This window comes from Hemitrygon akajei, chromosome 13, assembly GCF_048418815.1.
Source record: "Hemitrygon akajei chromosome 13, sHemAka1.3, whole genome shotgun sequence".
NCBI lineage: Eukaryota > Metazoa > Chordata > Chondrichthyes > Myliobatiformes > Dasyatidae > Hemitrygon > Hemitrygon akajei.
Window position 1 is genome coordinate 62,111,828 of NC_133136.1, and position 23,681 is coordinate 62,135,508.

Sequence of the window (23,681 nt, forward strand, 5' to 3'; positions counted from 1 at the left end):
GTAGGAATTTGTGTAAAAAAAATATTGATCCACCCCAACTGTCTTCTTATAAGTACCTTCAGTGGAGCATTATTTATAGTTGGGAGGAAAGTAATTCAGCTTTCCAGGGCTAAATGTAGGAGCAAATCCCGAAAGGGTGGGAAAAGCAAAAGGATTAAAATCAAATTGAAGGATCAAGTTTAACTTCACCTTCAAGGTTACTTCAAAAATCAGCAGTATATATGTTGAATCTTTTACGTGCAGTGCATGTGTGGCTTCAGATATTGTATCCGCATTGTAATTCTCGATTACTGAAGCAGTGCTTTCAGACATAAAGATAACAAAGTTAATTTCAAATTCCAATCTCCCTGTCTTTTTGGTATTTTTACTGACTTTGCTGAACCCAAAATCCATCCAAGATTTTAAGCATCATTAAAAGCTGTTGCTTCCAGAGACCTGAAATCTAGCAAACCTGCTAATCCATGTGTGGTCATTCTTTGCGTTAGAACACAGGAGTTCTGATGAAGTAGCTTAAAACACACAGAACACGCTTGCAACCAAAATCACACTGTTTACACTGTTGAGTCCTGACGAAGGGTCTCGGCCCGAAACGTCAACATCGCTTCTCCCTATAGATGCTGCCTAGCCTGCTGTGTTCTACCAGCATTTTGTGTGTGTTGCTGTTTACACTAGTACCCTTTAAGCTAAACAAGTATTATTAAGAATTCTTAACATAAATATTTGGAGATTGGCTTTTCCTCCTTTTCCATTTTATACTCTGAATAACATTGTCGAAGCTTCTCGTGTCCAGATATACTAAGAAAACCCAGAGTGACAATCTCAAACTGTGTACACTGACTTTCAGCATGGCCTTGAACTTTATAGAACCAATATTTTATTTAATATGTAAAATAATTATTTTATTTAATAGTGTATTAAATCATACTCATTAAAGCAAGTAAGGAAATGCATTCTAATTTTGATTACCATCTTTCAAAATGCTTGAAAATGTATCAGATTGAAATGTAAAGGTTTCATGCCTTACTTGTATATGGGTGACTAGAATGCATACTGTTGAGGTGGCAGACCAGCATTATACATGGCTTATAAATGAAAATCAGTTTCTCCCCATCAAGCTGTTTTTACCAGTCACAATAAAAACTAATAATGAGGGCAAAGGACCAGTATACTCCCACACTTCGACTGACACATTCACATATTTTTACTTAAGGACTTGCTCAACCAAATATCATGTTTCTAAATCTCATGTATCGGAGGGCAAGTAGACTTGCTACAGCAGTTTCAGTATGATATGTTTTTAAATGCTGAGAGACATCAGTGTAAAATCCTTTGTATGTATGGGGAAATAAACTGACATTTGCTTTAATTGTCAGAGATATGTTTTGAGGAAAACTCCAGACCAAAAAAAGCTAAATTCCTAATCTGAGCAGCTGTCATGTTGTATAGACAACAGAGTTGTTGTTTTCCCTCTGGGGCCTGTTGGGCCTTCGAAACATCAAGCTTTGTGACTCTCTGATTTCTGATCCCTTTGAATCCCCCTGGGAGCTACTTTTGTGACAGGATCCATTTGAAGGGACTAAGGCCTAGAGAAGAAACTTGGCATGGGCCGCAAATCTCACACATTAAGAACAATTTGTAAACTACGCACAGAGGCAGTCGGGACCCGTCCTTCGAACAGGCTGCTCCTGTTACCGGCATCATTTGAAAAGGATCGCTTTGCTCTTTCCCAGATGATTTGTCTGTGTGTGGAGGGATGTGAAAAGTTAGAAACAAAAATGGTTTCTACACAGTGTTTTAGGTGGGGGGGTGGTGGTGGGGTAGCTTTTGTACAGCAAGGAAGGAAATACCTCTGTGGGGTTTTATTTTTCTTCGTACAAAACACAAAGAAGTTCTCTGTTTTCAATACGAATGTGGGCTTTAAATCTTTGAGCTTTGGATTACCTCTGCAGCACGAAATCTGACAGGCTTTCAAATATCAAATAAAAACTTTGCTTTTTTAATTCATTTTGATCATTTCTATAGGCACTAAGATTTGAATAGCCAGGCCAATTGTCCCCGCTTCACAATTGAAGTTCGAATAGTTGCGATTAACTCGGCACAGACAAGTTCTGTGTTCTTCAGCTTAATCTAAGAATAGAATCATCAGCTTGGTATTGGCTACATGAAAATGAACATTTTGCATTATTGGGAAAATATCTAATTTTTTTAACCTAAAACTGCATTACAGCAATTAATGTACATTTTCTTTAGAAGCCAATCATTTGACTGAAATTGAGATACTAACTCCAGAATTGTAAAATAATAGAAAGCTTTTTAAAATGCTGCAAGTGATCTGGGGAGAGCCAGCTAATGTCTTTGTCATAAAATATCTCTCATAATAAGATTGTTCTTCAATTAGATTTCGAACAACTACCGGTAATCTAATAATCTTTTAAGTTTACCACATAAAAATGTGTATATACGCCCAAATTGTTGCTTTGGTTTTTTTTTTACTCTACTGCTTTGTAGAAATTAAAACACAATATTTTTATTTGCCTGAATTTTGTTTAATTTGTGCATGGATAACTGTTCATGTTTAAAGTTGATTTATAACAATTATTACCCAGTGCTGCATATCAAAAAACTGGTTAAAGAGCAAATTCAAAACTGCTGAAGAAGATGCAGAGTAAAATTCTTGCACAAATCTTCAACTGCCTCACAATATGTGATCAAGCATTTGATCTCCTTGTCCAATTTTGTAATTTTATTACCAAAGTGTTTGTTTAAGTGGAAATTCCTTAATGTGGCGGGAAGATGAAGTAGGTGGATTTGATGTTTGAAAATGCTACAGGCTCTTTTTTTTTGGTCTGTGTAATCAAATTTGTTTTAGTTTTCACCAGCATACAGTATTATTTTTGAGAGATTGCTGGGATGGTTGAGGAAACAACTTTTATCAGCAAGCAAACTTTAAAGATTATTTTGATCAATGCTGTTGTCTCTTTTTTAATCAGTCAACGAAATTTGTTTACAGGTTTAGTTTCTATGTTAAAAAAGGCAGCAAATCTGCAAATTTTGTCATGAATACATTCCATATGGAAAAATGAAATCGACATTTTTCTCTTTTAACAGGTGAAATACCTTAGGTAAAGGAAGTAGAATAATAATTATTATCATAAACATGTTTATTTTCAGTGTTTAAAGAGGAAATCCTAAGGGAATATGATTTAGTCTGCTTCATGTCCGTAGATTGCTTCAGAAACCGGGTGATTGTTCAAAGAAGCCAAGAAAAAAAAAATCTCCAAATTGAACAATTTTAAATTCAAAAACTTTGCTAATCTATGGTGATCTGGTAAAGATGGTACAGTCATGGTGCACAGAAATGGGGTCTTTGGCCCTCCATGTCTATGCTGAGCATTATACCTATCTCTACTAATCACATTTCCTAGCACAAGGTCCATAGCCCACTTGACCTTGGCAATTGCAGTGCTTTTCCAAACAATGCCTAAATGTTACTGGAATACCAGCCTGTGCCACCAGCTCAGCAGAAGTGCTAGAATCGTATGTGTACTGAAGTCAATGCAAATTAAGTTTTGTGAGAAGGAACATGAGAACAGAATTCCCACTTCCGATTGTTCTTCAGATGGATTTCCAGTGCTGGTGCAATCACTGCCTCTCAGCTGACATAATAACTTTGAGACAGGCTTCTTGACTGATAAATTAAAAGTAACAGAATAAAATTGCACTAATACAACTTAATCCTCTAAACTGCTCTGATCATAATGATTTTGAATAAGTGCTTAAAACTACAGCTTCAGAAACACAGGGATTTATAGGGAAGGGAAGTGAGAGGAAGGAAATCTTGTCAATCAGTGGCCCTTAAAAATATCTTTTAAAAATAAACATGTCATTCATCTGTGGACTATAATGAATTAAGTCGATCACGTCACATCTTAAATGAGTGATGAAAGAAACTGTTACTTTTACAACACTGTTCATGTACCTTAATGCATGCAAGTGTAAGTTCTTGAAAATAATTATAATCTGCCACTGTGGGTTTGTTCCTACAAATGTGAAAAAAAAATTTGCATTTTCACTCAACTTTTCACCATAATCAACCGTAGCTAGATACATCTGTCAAATGAGTTGGTGCTTGTCTGGACCAGAGATACACTTGGGTATCCCACACAGTTGAAATCTGAAAATTTACAGGCACTGTCAAGTTGAGCACCAAATGATTAATTTGGTGACTATCAGTTGGGAAGCCACCAGCTGTTTTAATGTTAACTGTGGGATCTCAGACTTTGAGGGAATATCTGTTGTAGATCTGTTAAGACCTGTCTTGGTCTAAATACATTCAGATTGCACTTTCACTTTGCTATTTTAAGTACACAGATACATTAAAAATACATAAAGTTATATTTAGTATTCAAGTTTATGTTTAGCATGTAAGAGTAAAGGGAATTTCTTGCCCATGTAATCTTATACTGAATTTGTAAGCTGCATAATGTTGCATTCAGTCCTTTTCACTTCAGTCATCTTCTGTCACCCATCGTTTATGCTGCGTCATTTGCAGCAGGATGAACTTTGTTTTGACTACATTTTTAACAGACTGTTGAAGTGTGTTATTTAGATGGGACCATTTTTTTTGTATGGCACTTGATAGCAGTTATTTCTTTGCCATATAATACCAGAGACATATCACTCTAGAATAAAATTGCTCTCTCAAAGGAAAGCTAATCTGAAATTGAAGAAGTTTTAAAAGGGAAGGTTGGAAAATTAGAAATACAGCAGATTCCTCAAAACTGCAGTAAGAAAGGTTTCTAACATGAAGCCTTTGCAACTGGAATATGGAATTCTACAGCACAGCACCTCAAACTTTTCAGACAGCAAAGCAGAAAGATGGAAATAACAGCTAAAAATCAGGCATGATGTACCACACGCAATGACACAAAGGAGCAGCTGATGGGTTAATTAAAGTACAAGACCTTTAGACTTTTCTGATATTTCATTATTTTCCAACCAAGTTCTAACATTCTTCAATCAGCCCAGCATCCAGAGTGAGTCAGTATTTGCATTATATTTTGTTGCAGAAGAAACTCTGATTTCACACCCAATTGATGCAACTTTAAATTTAAAATTACGGCACTTAATTCTCGCTTTAACCATTAGAGGTAATATTCACACTGTCTCGGCTTGGAGCCCATCTTCATAATGTAATTCATAGCTTTGGTACTAGCCTAGTGAATATCTGCCTGTTGGAGCCATTCATAAATTTAAAATCTCCTCTCAGTGCTGTTCTAAACAAGGCTCTATACAATTCTGCCAACATACCTTTCTATGCATAAGTTTTTCAGAATTTGGAAATTTCACAGCTCCTTGTCACCTGCCTGTATAAAATTCAGATTTATTTTTCTTGCATCTTAACTTGGTGATCTCTGTGTTCCAGCAGTTCATCTCCTCATTAACTCCATCCATGCCTTTCAGTAACTATTTACTTTCATCTGTGCAACTTGCTCTGCCACCTAATTTAATGCCTTCTACAAATCTGAATATTTGACAATCTCCCCCTCCACCTAAATTATTAGTATATTGTACATTTAAAAGCAAGGCCCGCAGTTCTCCATTCTACACTCAATCAAACCTCCCAAAAATTAGTCCTGATGAAGGGTCTCGGCCAGAAATGTTGCCTGTTTACTCTTTTCCATGGATGCTGCCTGGCTTGCTAAGTTCCTGCAGCATTTTGTGTGTGTTACTTTAATGTGGTATGCTTTTTGTTACATAAAATTTCATCACTTGCCTCCATGAAATCCACATTGAGAGTTCCCATAGAAATTTTCTCAACTACCTTGCTGCCAACTACCTTAATCAGATTTGGTCATGTGATCCACTGTTCACCCTATTTGGTCAGTGATAGAATCACTCAGTCACTCTATCATTAATTAGGCATTTGTAACTTGCCCAGCGTCAATGTGATATGACCCCTTCCTGCCACCTTAAATAATCATTTAACAGTTGCAGTTGTATAATGCAAATGCACCGTCCCTATAGCTGGCAGCAATAAAATTAAAATCAAAATGCGTGCAATTTCTTCAATTTGTTCAATACTCTGAGATGAAAATCATCAGGTCCATGTAAATCGTTTGTTATAATCCCATAGTTTGCTCCACAATTTTTGTTCTATTTTTATTAAATCCATTAAATTTCTTACTGCAATTTCATTTTGGATACCCTTTGGTAAACTGATATTTTATCATCCTCCTCCGTTTGAATGACTGAATTTAAAAGAGTTATAATTTCCTTTTTCCCTACTCTTTTCCCACCTTCCTCAGTATTTAATGGGCCTGCGATACTTTTTCTACTATTCTTTCTTGTTACAATTTTAAAGTTTGAATATCTTTTGAATTTTTGTTCTTTTGGCTGCACCACTTATGTTGGCAGTGGCATGCTGTTCCAAAAGGACAGACTTAGCTGTTAAGTGCCCTTAGATTTCAAATCACAATGGAATCACAGAATATCAATGATGGAGCCCAGTTTTGCACGATCTTCAGGAAACTCCATGATTCCATCTGTTGCACTTCCTGGGGATAAAAGTTAGTGTCTATCCCATTGACAAGGACTTTATTTTGTAAGTCATTTTGATGATCTTGGCACTATACCTAATGAAGTACAGTTGAGTGCTTGCAGCAAACAGCAGAAACCAAATAGCTTCATGACACTTCCTGCCCAGACTTTCTCTTGGAAAAATAGCTCCTCCAGTCCAAAGCTCCCCAGAAATCGTATTTCAGTGTGAGTCAGTGTGTAGAAAGGAGAAAATAAAACTGGGATTGATGAAGGAACTTTTATGTTAATGATATTTACTCAGACATTTGTGTCACTGAGTATTAATCAAATGAGGAATAAATATGACACAGAATATATAACGCAGAAAAGGGTCATTTGGCCCCACATTAATGCTGATGTTTATGTTTCAAACAATTCACATCTACTCCTTTTGGTAAAGTTTCTTACCATGACCTAGGTGAACACAGTTTTTTCCAAATCCTCTTTGATTTTCCAGTGACTTACTGGTGCCGTCACTGTAACTGCTTCCACTATCTTTCCACTGACTGTACTTTTTAACAACATATGAACTGGAACTGTGTTTCACTAAATAATTTGCATTTAAAGTGTCCTGTGTGAACTTTGGGAATAATTATTTATATTGCAAATGTGTTTAGCTCTGCTCATAATGGGAAATTTGTGTTTTATTAATTTCCACAGGCTGTAATGTTATTCAGCTCTGGTGTTTTCTGGATGGGCCTGTTCTTCATCCCAGTTGCCACCCTTCTGTGTGATGTTGTTTACAAAGTGTACGTATGACCAAAATATACAAGTATAAATCCCTGTAAATGTTTCTGTTCTAAAAGAAACAGAATTCTGTATTTTAATTGCTTTGACCTGATGAAGCAATAATCTAAACTGATCTTGACTATGTTATTTGATCAATGCTAACACTGTGATGATGGGTACCTAGACCACTGGAGTAAGGGAGAGTACATTTTCACGTGTTTTGCAATGGTTCATTCATGTCACCTGAAGTCCAGTATCTCTGGAATGTAGTTCTGAATAGGTTGTTCTTAATAATGCTAAAAACTTAAGGTAGTAAAATTAAATAAGGGTAAGAGTTTAATTTAATTAAATGAAGACACCATGGGGTTATTTAAAAGAGCATTGATATACTTTAGGAAATTGTGACACAATGCATAAATTTTAGGAATAGTCGCAAAGCTGTTATAACAAGAAAAATAAATTGGAGTAGAGATGGAAGTAAATGTAAGTAAAAATTTGAGACTTTTAAGAAATATAGTTTGTGCTGCCAAACAACAGGGTTGTACTACAGAAGGCAAGACTATAAACCATGTGTCCTCTGATGGTTATGGTATTTGAATCTGTCAGTCTGAGTCTTCTGCTGTCTTCCCTATCCACACCACACTCCTGCTTTACTTTTAGACGACTTATCATAAAACTTACAACTTAAAGGACCTCAGTTGGTCCCTTACTATCTAAGGAAGTTGACGAATGTGAGATCAGAATAGAACAGGCTAATGTACTGGAACGTGTCAAGGTAAGGGAAGAGGCAGTGTTGGAAGTTTTAAAAAACGTTAGTCTAGGTAGGTCCCCAGGGCTGGGTAGGATTTACCCAAGGTTACTACAGGATGCAAGGGAAGAAATTGTAGCACCATTGGCGATGATCTTCATCTCCTCACTGGCCACAGGAGTAGTACCAGAAGATTGCAAGATGGCAAGTGTTATTCCGTTGTTCAACAAAGGTAATAAGGATAATCCTGGGAGTTATACACCAGTGAGTCTTACTTCAGTGGTGGGCAAGCTATTAAAGAGGATTCTTACAGACACGATTTTCAAGCATTTGCAGAAGCAGTCTGATTGGGATAGTCAGCGTGGCTTTGTTAGGGACAGGTCGTGTTTAAAAAGCCTGATTGACTTTTTCAAGGAAGTGCAAAACAAGTTAATGACGGTAGAGTGGTGGATGTAGTGTATATGGATTTTAGTAAAGCATTTGACAAATTTTCCCATGGTAAGCCTATTCAGAAAGTCAGGAAGCATGGAATACAGAGAAGCCTGGATGTGTGGATTCAGAATTGGCTTCCCACAGAAGGTAGTAGATGGACTGCATTCTGTCTGGATGTCCATGACTAATGGTGTCCAACAGGGATCTGTTCTTGGACCCTTATACGTAATGTTTTTTTTAATAAATGATTTAGATGAGGAAGTGGAAGGGTGGGTTAGTAACTTCGTAGAAGTCACAAAGATTGGAGTTGTGGATGATGTAGAAGTTTCCCATAGGTTACAATGCAACATTGACAGAATGCAGAGCGCAATCTGGAAAAGTGTGAAGTGGTTCGCTATGGAAGGTCAAACGATGGCAGAGAACAAAGTTAATGACAGGGTTCTTCATCGTGTGGAGAAACAGAGGGATCTTGAGGAGGTCAATATCCATAGAGCCCTCAAGGTTGTCACACAAGTTGATAGGGTGGTCATGAAGGTGTATGGAGTATTGTCCTTCGTTAGTCAGGGGATTGAGTTCAAGAGCCATGAGGTAATCTTGTAGTTCTATAAAAGTCTATTAAGATTTGAAGTATTGTGTTCATTTCTTGTCAGCTCATTATAGGAATGATGTGGCAGCTTTAGAGAGAGAGTAGAGAGGAGATTTACAAAGATGTTGCCTGGATTAGAGAGCATGTGTTATGAGGAAAGACAGCAAGCTGGGGGTTTTCTCTTTGGAGTGGAAGAGGTCTGGAAACTTGATAGAGGTGTACAAGATATTAAGAGGCATAAAAAGAGTGGACAGCCCGTCCCTTCTCCCCCAGCGTGCCAATGTTAATACAAGAGGACATACTTTTAAGATGATTAGAAGAAAGTATAAGAGGGATGCAGAGTGTTGGGTGTATGAAATGCACAGCCAGGGGCGAGAGACATTAGGACATTTAAGAGATTCTTAGAGAGGCAAATGGATGAAGGAAGAATGGAGGTCTCTTCGGGAGGGAAGGGTTGGATTGATATTGGAGTAGGTCAGCACGACATTGTAGGCCAAAGGGCCTGTGCTGCACTGGAGACTTGTATAGAATTATTCAAACAAGAATTTTTTTTTGTAAATCATTATATATTTTCTTTCAATCCCAGTTTTAATTCACTTTCTATTTACATGCACTTTTTAACAAAGCTATAATATGCTTTAATGCACATCGGGAATGATGTACAGTGCTTTTGAGAAGTTGTTTTATTCCATGTGTGATTTTTCAAATGCAAGCCAGACATATTTTTGAGGAACAGACTAAATAATCCTTAATGATTCTGTACCCTGAAAAAATCTATTTAATGTTTTCTTTCAGCTTTAAGAGAAAGTTTTGTAAGACTATGGTGGAAGAGGTGCAGGAACTGGAAGCACAGTTTCGGGATCCAGGTGCAGCTGTATATGGCAAAAGGTACCATAACAAATGATTCTTTACAAAGTTACTGTTTAAATTTAAAGGAACATATCAGAGATGTGGGCTACTGTTTATTTTAGTAACATAGAATAGGTGCTTATATTGTAGAATAAAAAGACACAATTTCAATTACATCCCATGTATATATAAAAAATATTAAGAGCGCTTTATCAGGCAGTGGGTTTTGAATAGATAGTAGTTGGAGTAACATGGTGATGTAAGAACTTTCTGATATTTGGAAACCTGTAGAGGAATAATAGAACAGAGATGCTAAAGGTTTCTGAAACCTGAGGCTAGCAAATGACCACAATCTGAATTCAAAAGGTGAAGAAATAATGAGGTCAAAACTGGGGTTGATGGAGGGTGATTACAATGTTAAAATTACGAGGAAATAAAAAGGAAAACGGTCTGTGGAGCAGATAACACACCAAAAGTAGTCGAAATAACCTTGTACAGTAATGGTGTTGAATTAAAGTCATACAGCATGGAAACAGGTTCTTCCACCCAGTTGGCCCATGTCAACTAATTCTCTACTAACCCGGTCCCATTGGCCAATATCACACTAAGCCTTTCATATCCATCTACCACTGCAGGTACCTTTTAATGTTCCTGCTTCAAGCATTTCCTCTGGCTGGTCATTCCATTTACTGACTGCTCTCTGAGAAAAGTTCCCACAAAAGGGTCATCCAACAGCCTTTAATATCATTTAATTTTGGTCAGAAAGTGTATCTAATTTAAACTTGAAATCGCAAATATAACTTGGTTCAATTTCCAAAGTGCAGATGCAATTTAATACTTAACATAGTATTTCTTGTGTTACTTTTGCATGTGGAGGCCACTGACAGCATTAAGTGTCCTTATTAAGGTGGTGGTAAGCTGCCAGCTTCTGGTAAAGGTGCTCCTGGGACTACCAGTTTGGGAGTTCTAGGGTTTAGACACAGATGGAAGGAACTTTAAAATGGTGGCATTGTTGTATTTTTGTTACCTCCCCCCACCCTTCTGGGTATTGGGAGTTGAGGGTTTGAACAATATAATTAAAAGAAGCAGGAGTAGTAGGTGCTGTACTTGTGGATAAAGTACTGTGCATTAATATACTAACACAAGAAATACAGAGGGAACAAGCTAGATGTTCATGCCTTCACTTTTCAAAACTCCATATCCTCTGAATCTATCAATATCTAAAAATCCAGTTATTTCTGTCTTCAGTGTTCTCAGGGACTGAGTATTCACATTCATGCCTTGATAATGCTCATGTCCACTTCTTATTACTCATACACTCAATGTTTCAGTAACAGCTGCTTCCCCATCAGATTTTAGAATTCCTGTGTGTGTGTGTGTATTTATTATAATTTAGTTTTTTATTATGTATTGCAATGCACTGCTTCAGCAAAACAACAAGTTTCATGACATATGCCAGTGATATTAAACCTGATTCTGATTCTAATTCCGCATGGCCAGTCTATCGTTTTGAGGCTACAATGCCTGGTGTTTCCCTTGGCTTGGATGTCTAGAATCTTATCTTTGTACTCCCTTGGCAAGTCCCAAAAGGAATTTGCACTTTTCAGTAAGATCGCCTCCTGTGCTTCTAAAATTGAGAATAGTATATAGAGTGTAGTTAATCTGCCTAACCTTTTCTCAAATGACAAACCCACCATCCCTGAAATCAGTCCATTTGACATATTCTTGTCCATTGGCTTTACCTGTCAATGTTCACTGAAACACCACTGCATCCTCCTCAAACCCAACCCCCAGCCTTATATCATCAGCGTCTGGATATGTTATACTTGATCCTCTCTTATAGATTATTAATATACGTTTTGAACAGCTGAGACCTTAGCTCTGACCCGTGTGTCACCTACCAGCTGCAGCCTCCCAATTTGAAAATGATTAATTTATTCCTACTGATTTATGACCATTAATTAATCCTCAGTTTGTGTCAATATATTATCTTCAATATCAGTGCTCTGATATTGTTCAATAATCCTTTGTGTGGCACAAAGCGGAAAGCTCCTGCAAGTCCAAATGCATCTTATCAACTATTCTGCTCATTACAACATAAAAATATAGAAACAGAAAACCTACAGTACAATACAGGCCTTTCAGCCCACAATGCTGTGCCGAACATGTACCTACTTTAGAAATTACCTAGGATTACCCATAGTCCTCTATTCTTTTAAGCTCCATGTACCTATCCAGAGCCTCTTAAAAGACCCTATCGTATACGCCTCCACCACAGTCTCCGGCAGCCCATTCCACACACTCACCACTCTCTGAATAAAAAAATTACCCCTGACATCCCCTCTGTACCTACCTCCAAGCATCTTAAAACTGTGCCCTCATGTGCTAGCCATTTCAGACCTGGAAAAAAGCCTCTGACTATCCGCACAATCAATGTGTCTCATCATCTTATACACCTCTATCGGGTCACCTTTCATCCTCTGTCACTCCAAGGAGAAAAGGCTGAGTTCACTCAACTTATTCTCATAAGGTATGCTCCCCAATCCAGGCCACATCCTTGTAAATCTCCTCTGCATCCTTTCTATTGTTTTCACATCCTTCCTGTAGTGAGGTGACCAAAACTGAGTACAGTAGGCCCTCCTTATCTGCGAGTTCTGCGTGCGTGAATTCAACCAATTGCAAATCGAGAAAACCCAGAAGTGCTCTTCCAGCACTTGTTGCTCGAGCATTGTTCACCTCGCGTCTCATTCATTCGCTACTTAGTTCCTGTGAAAAAATGGCTCCTAAAAAGCAATTAGGTGGTCAAAGCAATTCCTCAAAGGCTAAGAGGGAGGGTAAAGTGCTATCTCTCACCGAGAAAGTAGAAATATTAGATCTTTTGAAAAGTGGCATGTCATTTTCCGAAGTGGCCCATAAGATCGGTAAGAACGAATCGAGAATTCGCACAATAAAGCAGAAAGAAGCTGAAATTCATAGAAGTGTTAGTGCTGCCCCTACAACAACAAAAATGGACTCGCTGGTTCTTGATAAAGTGCTTGCGAAGACTGAGAAAGCATTAAGTGTGTGGCTAGAGGACGTGTACAGAAGCATATCCCTGTCGATGGCCAAATTATACGTGAAAAAGCTCTTAGTCTCTATGAGCACTACTGTAACGGGGTTGATGAGAGCAAGAGCAAAGAGTTTAAGGCTAGTAAGGAATGGCTGGCTGTGTAAAGCATTACAGCCTCAAGAATGTGAAGATCACGGGAGACAACTTCCTATAACAATGTTTCCAACTAAAGCATCTGCAATTCTGAAGTCTCAATGTTCAATGCTTGTAGATCCTCAGCCCTCAACCTCCACAGTTCCTGACTTTAGTATTATTGAGCCTCTTCCGAGGCATCCTTATTCCCTAAACAAGACAGTGTAACAACTACTGTACAGGTATTACAAGTTTTATTCATTGTTTGATCATTGTTCACCTCGTGTCTCATTCGTTCACTGCTTGTGCTGTGAGCAAGAGGAGCATGTACAGTTTATTTTCTTCTCAATATTCCCTAAACAAGACTGTGTAACAACTATTTACATAGTATTTCCATTGTATTAGGTGTTATAAGTTCTGTAATCTAGAGATGATTAAAAGTTTTACTCGTTGTTTGATCATTGTTCGCCTCACGTCTCGTTCATTCACTGCTTGTGTTGTGAGCAAGAGGAACATGTACAGTTTCTTTTTCTTGTCAATATTCCCTAACCATTACAGTATAACAACTATTGACATTGTATTAGGTACTATAAGTAATCTAGAGATGATTTAAAGTATACGGAAGGATGTGCATAGGTTATATGCAAATACTGTGCCATTTTATACAAGGGACTTGAGCATCTGCGGGAGGTCCCAGAACCAATCCCTCGCAGATAAGGAGGGCTGACTGTACAGTACCCGGGTCTGACCAGGGTCATAATATAGCTGTAACATTACTTCTCATCTCTTGAACTCAATCCCACTGTTGATGAAGGCCAATGCACCATATGCTTTCTGAACCGCACAGTCAACCTGCACAGCACCTTTGAGTGTCCTATGGACAGGGACCCCAAGATCCCTCCGATCGTCCACACTGCCAAGAGTCTTACCATTAATACTATATTCTGCCATCATATTTGACCTATCAAAATGAACCACTTCACACTTATCTAGGTTGAACTCCACCAGCTGCTTCTCAGCCCAGTTTTGCATCCTATCAATGTCCCAGTGTAACCTCTGACAGCCCTCAACACTATCCACAACACCCTCAACCTTTGTGTCATCTGCAAATTTACTAATGCATCCCTCCAGTTCCTCATCCAGGTCATTTATAAAAATCCCAAAGAGTAGGGGTCCCAGAACAGATCCCTGAGGCACACCATTGGTCACCAGCTTCCATGTGGAATATGACCCATCTACAACCACTCTTTGCCTTCTGTGTGCAATCCAATAGTAGATCCATAAAGCAAGGTCCCCTTGGATCCCATATCTCCTTACTTTTTCAATAAGCCTTGCATGGGGTACCTTATCAAATGCCTTGCTGAAATCCATATACACTACATCTACTGCTCTTCCTTCATCAATGTGTTTAGTCACATCCTCAAAAAAATTCAATCAGGCTCATAAGGTACGACCTGCCTTTGACAACGCCATGCTGATTATTCCTAATCATATTATGCCTCTCCAAGTGTTCATAAATCTTGCCTCTCAGGATCTTCTCCATCAACTTACCAACCACTGAACTAAGACTCATTGGTCTATAATTTCCTGGGTTATCTCTACTCCCTTTCTTGAGTAAGGGAACAATATCTGCAACCCTCCAATCCTCTGGAACCTCTCTTGTCCCCATGGATGATGCAAAGATCATTGCCAGAGGCTCAGCAATCTCCTCTCTCACCTCCCACACTAGCCTGGAGTATATCTCATCCAGTCCCGATGATTATGCAACTTGATGCTTTCCAAAATCTCCAGCACATCCTCTTTCTTAATGTCTATATGCTCAAGTTTTTCCGTTCGCTGTAAGTCATCCCTACAATTGCCAAGGTCCTTTTCCGTAGTGAATTCTGAAGCAAAGTACTCATTAAATACCTCTGCTATCTCCTCCGGTTCCATACACACTTTTCCACTGTCACACTTGAGGTTGGTCCTATTCTCTCATGTCTTACCCTCTTGCCCTTGTAGAATGCCTTGGGGTTTTCCTTAATCCTGCTCGCCAAGGCCTTCTCATAACCCCTTCTGGCTCTCCTAATTTTATTCTTAAGCTCCTTCCTGCTAGCCTTATAATCTTCTAGATCTCTGTCATTATCTAGTTTTTTGATGCTTTCATATGCTTCTTGACTAGATTTTCAACAGCCTTTGTTACACCATGGTTACTGTACCCTGCATCTTTCCCCTGTCTTATTGGAACGTACTTATGCAGAACACCACGCAAATATCCCCTGAACATTTGCCACATTTCTGCCATACAATTCCCTGAGAACATCTGATCCCAATTTATGCTTCCAAGTTCCTGCCTGATAGTCTCATATTTCCCCTTACTCCAGTTAAACACTTTCCTAACTTGTCTGTTCCTACCTCTCTCCAAAGCTATGGTAAAAGAGATAGAATTGTGATCACTATCTCCTAAATGCTCTCCCACTGAAAGATCTGACACCTGACCAGGTTCATTTCCCAATACCAGATCAAGTACAGCGTCTACTGTCGTAGGCTTATCCACATATTTTGTCAAGAAACCTTCCTCAACACACCTAACAACTCCAACCCATCTAAACCCCTTGCTCTAGGAAGATGCCAATCAATATTAGGGAAATTAAAATCTCACACCATAACAGCCCTATTATTATTGCATCTTTCCAGAATCTTTCTTCCTATCTGCTCCTTGATGACCCTGTTACTATTGGGTAGTATATAAAAAACACCCAGTAGAGTTATTGAACCCTTCCTGTTCCTAACTTCCACCCACAGAGTAGACAATCCCTCCATGACTTCCTCCTTTTCTGCAGCCATGACACTATCTCTGATCAGCATTGCCATGCCCCCACCTCTTTTGCCTCCCTTCCTGTCCTTTCTGAAACATCTAAAGAATGGCACTCTAAGTAGCCATTCCTGCCCTTGAGCCATCCAAGTCTCTGTAATGGCCACAACATCATAGTTCCAAGTACAGGTCCACACTCTAAGCTCATCCGCTTTGTTCATGATACTCCTTGCATTAAAATAGACACATCTTATACCATCGGTCTGAGTGTATTCCTTCTCTATCACTTACCTATCCTCCCTCTCACACTGTCTACAAACTTTCTCAATTTGTGAGCCAACCACCCCTTCCTCCGTCACTTCAATTCTGTTACCACCCACCTCCCTCCCACCAACAATTCTAGTTTAAACTTTCCTCAATAGCCTTAGCAAACCTCCCCGCTAGGATATTGGTTTCCCTCGGATTCAACTGCAGCCCATCCTTTTTGTACTGCCTGCCCCAAAAGAGGTCCCAATGATCCAGAAACCTGAATCCCTGCCCCCTGCTCCAATCCCTCAGCCACGCATTTATCCTCCACCTCACTCTATTCCTATACTCACTGTCGCGTGGCACAGGCAGTAATCCTAAGATTACTACCTTTAAGGTCCTGCTTCTCAGCTTCTTTCCTAACTCCCTGTAGTCTGTTTTCAGGACCTCCTCCCTTTTCCTGTCTATGTCATTGGTACCAATATGTCTCACAACCTTTGGCTGTTCACCTTCCCACTTCAGAATGTCGTGGACGCAATCAGAAACATCCCGGACCCTGGCACCTGGGAGACAAACTACCATCCTTGTTTCTTTCCTGTGTCCACAGAATCACCTGTCTGACCCCCTAACTATAGAGTCCCCTATCACCCCTAAATTTTAACAGACTGACCAAACATAATTTATCTTTGTCATGCTGTTTTGAGTAAGTGGTAAACTGAAAGTGACATTTTATGTAGCAGCAGTAATGTTTCGTATGTAGGTTGTAACTACTCCAGGGATCCTGGCTCGTTTGTACTGGCCATCTATTCTGTTCGCTAGCCTTAATTTTGGAATATTACTAATATAACCATTACACAATCTTAAATAATGGACTGATACTTCAGTGCCTCAATTACCTCATATGTTCCATATTTTATGCTTTTATTCCACTTAATAGCCACCTTCTGCACACACCATTCGTACCTCCAGAAACCAATTAACAGGGAGCACACAGTCCATCATTTGTGTTTTGGTTTAATCCCTCTTCTTTGCTTTCACTTGTGGCATTCTGTTATGTTGACAAAAATATCTTGCATTTATGTAGTGTCTTATCACATCCCTAGGAGGTAATTAGGAAGTGATTGAATGCATTTCAAAAGTAATCTATGTTAATCTGTAAGCAAACTCAGCTTGCAATATAAGTGGAAAAAATAAAATTCCCTTTTTCTATTAGTTCCTGATGAGGAATTTTAATTTTGTTTATCATTTTGCCTATTCAGCTTCACCCTGTGCTGTCACTTAAGTATATTTGAACTGGTGTACTTGCAGCTATCTTTTATCACTATTTGCTCCCAAGCTACCGGTAGTTTTCATCCAAATGAAGCTCAATATTCTAAATACTTAATGCAAGAAACATTCTGGGAATCAACGGGAAATATTGTCAGCAGATAGAAACTCCATTGTATCAGCATGAGTTGCCCAGAGAAACTGCACTGTTTTCACGGTTCGTGCTGTGAACACAAAAACTGAACCTATTAGCATCCTTCAGTGCATTTGTAATCATTTGCACAAGTGCAACTGTGATTGCCCTAGTATACAAAGCAACCTGGTCAGATCCTACTTTCATTTTATTTACCTTTTTCCTTCTATTAATTACCCCATCACAAATAGTCTACAACGTAAAACAAATGCTTTACAGAAGGTACGGTGGACTTGCATACAATTGTAACAGAATGTAGAATACATTTTCTTTGGAAGATGATATACTAGTAAGATGTTGCAGTTTGAAACTTTATCACTGCAATATTCTTTCAGTAAATCATATATGAAATATATTCTATACATTTGCACATTTTGTTTCACATACCACAATGAGTTCGTGATATGCAATGCTTTTTAACTCTTAAAATATGAAATCTGATTCAAACCTTGGGATTTGACTGAAATACTCTCCGCACGAAATGGCTTCAAAGCAACACCAGCACATGTTCTGACATTTCAGCCTATCTGTAATTATATAGCAGTCTACAATACTTACAAACTCTAACTTTCCTGACGTTTTTATTCCTCATGTTCGAAAAAAAAGTTGGTCAAGCATTTAAAAACAGGCTCGTTGATGCTGGGATTCCTTCAGCTTTGTCAATGTAATTTGATGGTGTTACCAATCTGTACCTATTTTAACTTTCACATTGCCTGGTGAAGCCCTCGAGCTTGAAATGTGGCCAGAACTAAAACAAATATAAGTTTATACTTTATCCAAAAGTGAAGTACAACTTGAACATTAAAACTTTGAAGTGAGGACTCAGCATATTGAGTGTCTTCAGCCCAAGGGTGCTGTAATGTATCTCAGTACTTTGCTTAAATGTACAAGTGATTTTCTCTCTTTTTAAATATATATACAGGTAACAGTATACTTGTGAAGAATATCAGGTCAACAATGCTGTTGTATAGTTTAATATAATTTAGAATAATCTTGGAATTTAGGCACATTATTTATACTGGCTAAATGTTGGTTGATAAAATTATTTAAAAACTAGTTTTTTCATGTTTAGTGAAGATTTAGCAAATTGGCATTTATAAATTTAAAAGTATATATTTGTAAGAAAGTCACATTTTTGAAAGGTAATTAATAATGATCTTACCCTGAAGTATTTCAAATAATTCTGTCTCTTTTCTGAAAAGTTTAAGTGAAAGAGCTCAACTCTTGAAGAATGTTTTTAAGAAAAATACTTTCAACCTGCACCGTTCTGATTCATTGCAACAAAGTTCATTACGTGAGTATCTTTCTTACTCAATGCTTCCATTTTGTAAGTCCAGCACAGGGTTAGGAATTAGATTTAAATCTCTATGCTTTAAGTTAGCTTTGTGCTTCTATTTAGCTCCTGTTTTCTTCCCTCTTTTTCACAGTCAGCTGTGTTACAAGCAGATAGGCAGAATGAAAGATTTCTCTCTCATTTTTGACCTTAGCAGGTGCAATGAAAGGAGTAGAGTTACATGGGTATATGTACGTGTTCAGTGCCTACAGCTTAACTGAACACCTGGTGAGGTACTAGCAAATCTTCATCATCATTAAGAAATAAATCTATTCATACTAAGGTGTAAGCATAATTCTTATTGCATATTAGGAGTTCTCTGATTTATATTTTATCACAGTTTATCTGACTGCATTTTACCTTAAAAACAAATGCTGTATTATGAATACGAAGCCTTAAAAAACAGCTGTTCCTAGTCACTTCCAGATGCTATTTTCATGTTAACAAGATTATATTAAAAATGATTCCTTGTAAATTAAAACAGACAAACTTTTAAATGAAATGATAGTTCATCTTGTCTTTTAATTTTCATGTCTGCTAACCTTCAGGAAAGTAAATAGAATTAACTACTCTAAACTCCAATCTATCTTCTATGACTAAGTGCCATCTGCTTCTGTATTGCCTGCTGAGAAAGTGATTTTTTAATTATTGATAATACACTGACAATACCCACAAGATGCATCATTAATCCATCCTTTTCCGTTTTAATGAATTCCTATGCATAATGTGCCACTTTATTTTTATAGATGGTTATGCCTTTTCCCAAGACGAGAATGGCATTGTGTCGCAGTCTGAAGTGGTCAGGGCCTATGACACCACCAAGCAAAGACAGGATGACTGGTAAACAGTTAATACAGGAACACAAATTCCAAAGAAGTACTTTCAGCTAAGAATGGGACTTCAAGCTTTGAAATATCCAACTTTGCAAAATCATGCTGTTACGGTCTTGCAAAGGCATGAAGAGGTTGGATTGTGTGTTTGATGAAAGGAAGAAGTGTTAATCAGTTTTGTTGCGTACACAATAGACACAAACACTGTGCAAATCCATGTTAGTATAAATTCACTGCTAGAACGCCAACACAATACATGTTAACAACTGGTTTGGCTGGACTTGAAATTTGTCACTTTACATTACTGGGCTGACTTTTGACATTTTGAATATATATATATATAGGTAATTTATTATTTTTAATTTAAATTCTGACTGTTATGAGCATTACATTAATGTCTTTGTTCTAACAGAGTACTAATTCCTAAATTTCACTGTTTCATTTAATTGAATGAGCACTGATTAAATTTTTATATGGATTTGCCATTTTTCCCCCCTTTTGGATATTTAACATTTGTTGCCATAACCCAGACGGATATTTTGAAGCATTCCCTTTGTGACTGGTTCTCTTTGTGTTAGGTTCTTCATGTAGAATGATACTGAGAGAAGTACTGCAGAAGCAAAAGTGACATACTCATGTGCCAAATAAATCCACAGAAGCAACCCAGGGTGATTCTTTGGTCAAGGCACTGAATAAAATGCAGAATTAATTTTAAAAATTTCAAATGCTAAAGCATACTGCATTGAAATAGTGTTAAACATGGTGCTGGTGCTACTCTTGTAATTGCCAAAATTAAAATTGATCACCAACATGTCGTCTCATCAAATGTTAGAATTTGCCATCAGCCCTGTTCTTCAGTGTACTGCCATTAGGAATGGAACAAATTTCAAGTCCCATACTTTTTCTTATTCACTCTGATGGGTGTAATTTGCACATGCAATGACTTGTTGAAAGATTTGACTTTTTGGCACTTGCTTCTGAACTTGTCTATCCCAAATTATGGCCTTGGATATGCTTTTCTCTTTGCCTAATATTCAAATCAAATTTCAGAGTGGAAGAAGTGTTGTATTTTCTGTGCCTGGCTACATCTGCAGTATATGCTTGTGTTAGTGACTTTCTAATGGATTTAGTATTCAACAAGCATTTCCAATCTTTTTAATGTCCAAAACAACAATCTTTGCATCCCAAATAAGACAGAGTGCAGGAGAGAGCGTTTCTGGTATGTAGTACTTTTACATAACTTGTTCTAAAATAATTCCACTGCGGAAAAAATTTCTATAATTCACTATTTTGTATCCATTGAAATAGATAGTTACTACCTATATGCTTTTCCCCTTTTCCCTCCTCTGTCTTGCAATTTGCCATGGACAAGTAAGATCTTGTGATTACAGAGAAAGGATTAGATAAAATGCTGACTTTATTTTGTTACTGAACACCATCTTAACAGGATCAACAGCTTATATTTGATATTTACCTGGATTACTTAATTGTATATTTAGACATGCCACTTTAATTTCATTGATTTTTAATGAACATGTAGCCAATTCTAGTTCATTTCTAAAGTTGAACTTAATTTTTTTTGTTGGATTCATTTCAGCAGTATTATTGAATCAAAAGTTAATCTTGCATCACATAATTGCTAAAGAACTGTTATTTTAACAGTCATTTTATTTATTTCCTAATGCAAGTTGAAGTTCACTTTACCTCTATTATCTATAATTATATAGTTATCACACTTTATGTAGGTCAGAAAGCCAATGTGACCTGCATGTAGGATTTTACATTTTCATCTCCTGGAAGATCATCTTGTCAAGTTTATTCACAGATGTTAGTATCATGCTTTCTTTGCATTAAACTCCATCATCTGCAATACGTAACCCATATTTCAATAACTTTTAATAGCATTCCGATCAAAACTTGTCTTTAATTAAATATTAGTTATGATATAAACTACACACACACACAATGTAAAGGGCATTTTAGTAATCCAGTTTTATCGTTGACTTTTCACCACAAAGCATCTAGATTTGGCTCTAATACTGATTATGAATGTGGATTTTAGCAAATAGTGAGGTATAAAAGGTAAGAATAATTAAACAAACTCATATGCACAAGTCCAGCATCCTGCCTGTTTTGCAATATTCCAGTCTGTAAACTGAGTAAATCAATGTTGAACACAAAAGTAGTAGAATGAAACATTTAAAAGTATGATTTGAGAATCCAGTTTCTGCTGTCTCCATTTTCAGCTTGGTGTGATGAGATAATTCATTCTCTGTGCCATGTGTTCTGTATTTGTCATAAACAATCCTTGAATGTTCAAAACTTGGAGGTTTCAAAGTACGTAATTGCTTTGTGGTATTTTAGTCAATGATAGCTGTTGTCTGTCCTCTCTGGGAGGTGTGTTGTGTAGTCTGGTTTTCCTGTCTGTATTGTTGTCCAGCTGCATGAGGTAGAGTATTACATGGATATTTTTGTGCACGACAAATGTTTTGTCGTTGCTACACATTCTGTGCAAAATAAACGATGCAAATTAATGAAAGGTTGCACCATCCGGCAAATATCAGTTGATAAAGTAATAGTGTGTTTCTTCACTAATTATTGTGTGTATTCAGTTTTGGAATAAAACTGCTAAGTTATATCATATATTTGGATTTCACATTTGACTTAATATCTGTTTTGTTTTGTCAAAGGTTATGTCTAAGTAGACAACAAAATGTGAACTTTGCTTTACTTAGCCTTAAGACCACACAATCAAAACAGATATAAAATATTCTGATGTATTTTAAATTAATTGAGCATTACTACAATAAGATGTCAACTTTGAAATGGATATCAAATTTCAAATATTGCCTTGGCTAGTTTGTTTAATGTGACGAGGTGATTTTTTTAAAATGCACATTCATTAGTGTTGGTAAACAATTTGCCTCTTTGTCGTAAGTCATGTATATTATTTTAAATTAATTTATCATTGCAATTTAATGCCTTGAAAGTTGTGTAAAGAAGAAACATACTCTGAACATTGGGTTAAGATTTTTCTGCCAGACTTGCAGAAAGATTAGTTTTCTGTGGTTTGGTTTTGCACTGCATGAATAATGACCTTCAAATTCAATGTTCATAGTATTCCTCAGGTTCAGTTCTAAGGTTTAATTTAAGTTAATGTAAGGACATGCACTGTGTTCTGTATTTTGTTCTAAATCTTAGGTTCCTTTTTTGTCTGTTAACTTACCCTTGACTTGTGAATTGCATGGTGGTAGTTGCATCTCTTAAATGTTCTGTCTTTTGATTGTCATATGGATCACACAATAAAACTAAATTTACAAACCTTGATCATTTGTGTGTTCATGCACATTTGGTTGTCTTTTTTACAATACTAAACATTAAGAACTTAAAGTACTGCAGGTCTACTCCTGTCAGTGGGTTGCTCGTTGGCAGAGGAGCTTGGTGGGGCTTACCGTGTTGCTGCCTGCTGCAGAAAGGCTTCTAAGCCATTGCACAAAAGCACTGTGCAGTCTTAACAGCAAGTGATTGCCTTTGATGTTTTCTTGCAATCACAAGACCCTGTTGGACACTGGTAATGCAAACTACTGCAAGTCCAGTTCACTGGTTTTATTAGTGAGACCAACCGCGAGCGAGCTACGTGGTCTCGGTTATAACAAGGACTAGGCCTTATGCTGCGGGCTTGCCTGGTGCAGCAATCCAGTATGACATGGCGTCTATGCTACATTGGCAGCTGGCCCCTCCCATCAGTGCCACCCACCAGTGTTCGCTCAGTGGAAGGCAAGCTGGATTGCTTACCTGCAAACTACTGAGAACTACTTGTTCTTTTGGCAACACCTATGCATCATGTTGCTCAGGAACTTGGACTATGTATTTTTTTGAGTGACTGTATGTTTACTGCTATCATATATGTGCCCT

At 37.6% G+C, this 23,681-nt stretch overlaps 1 protein-coding gene across 6 annotated transcripts in view; it reads left to right on the forward strand.

Annotated features, from left to right (window-relative positions):
* Window positions 1-23,093, forward strand: part of atp8a1 (ATPase phospholipid transporting 8A1) — a 366,447-nt gene extending 343,354 nt beyond the window's left edge. For all 6 annotated transcript variants that reach the window (XM_073064740.1, XM_073064742.1, XM_073064739.1 and 3 more), the window contains 4 exons: window positions 7,240-7,328; window positions 9,870-9,962; window positions 18,806-18,897; window positions 19,683-23,093. In XM_073064740.1, the coding sequence (XP_072920841.1) occupies window positions 7,240-7,328; window positions 9,870-9,962; window positions 18,806-18,897; window positions 19,683-19,780 (372 nt within the window). In that variant the 3' untranslated portion in view covers window positions 19,781-23,093. The remainder of the gene's footprint in view (window positions 1-7,239; window positions 7,329-9,869; window positions 9,963-18,805; window positions 18,898-19,682) is intronic.
* Window positions 23,094-23,681: the final 588 nt, after the last annotated feature.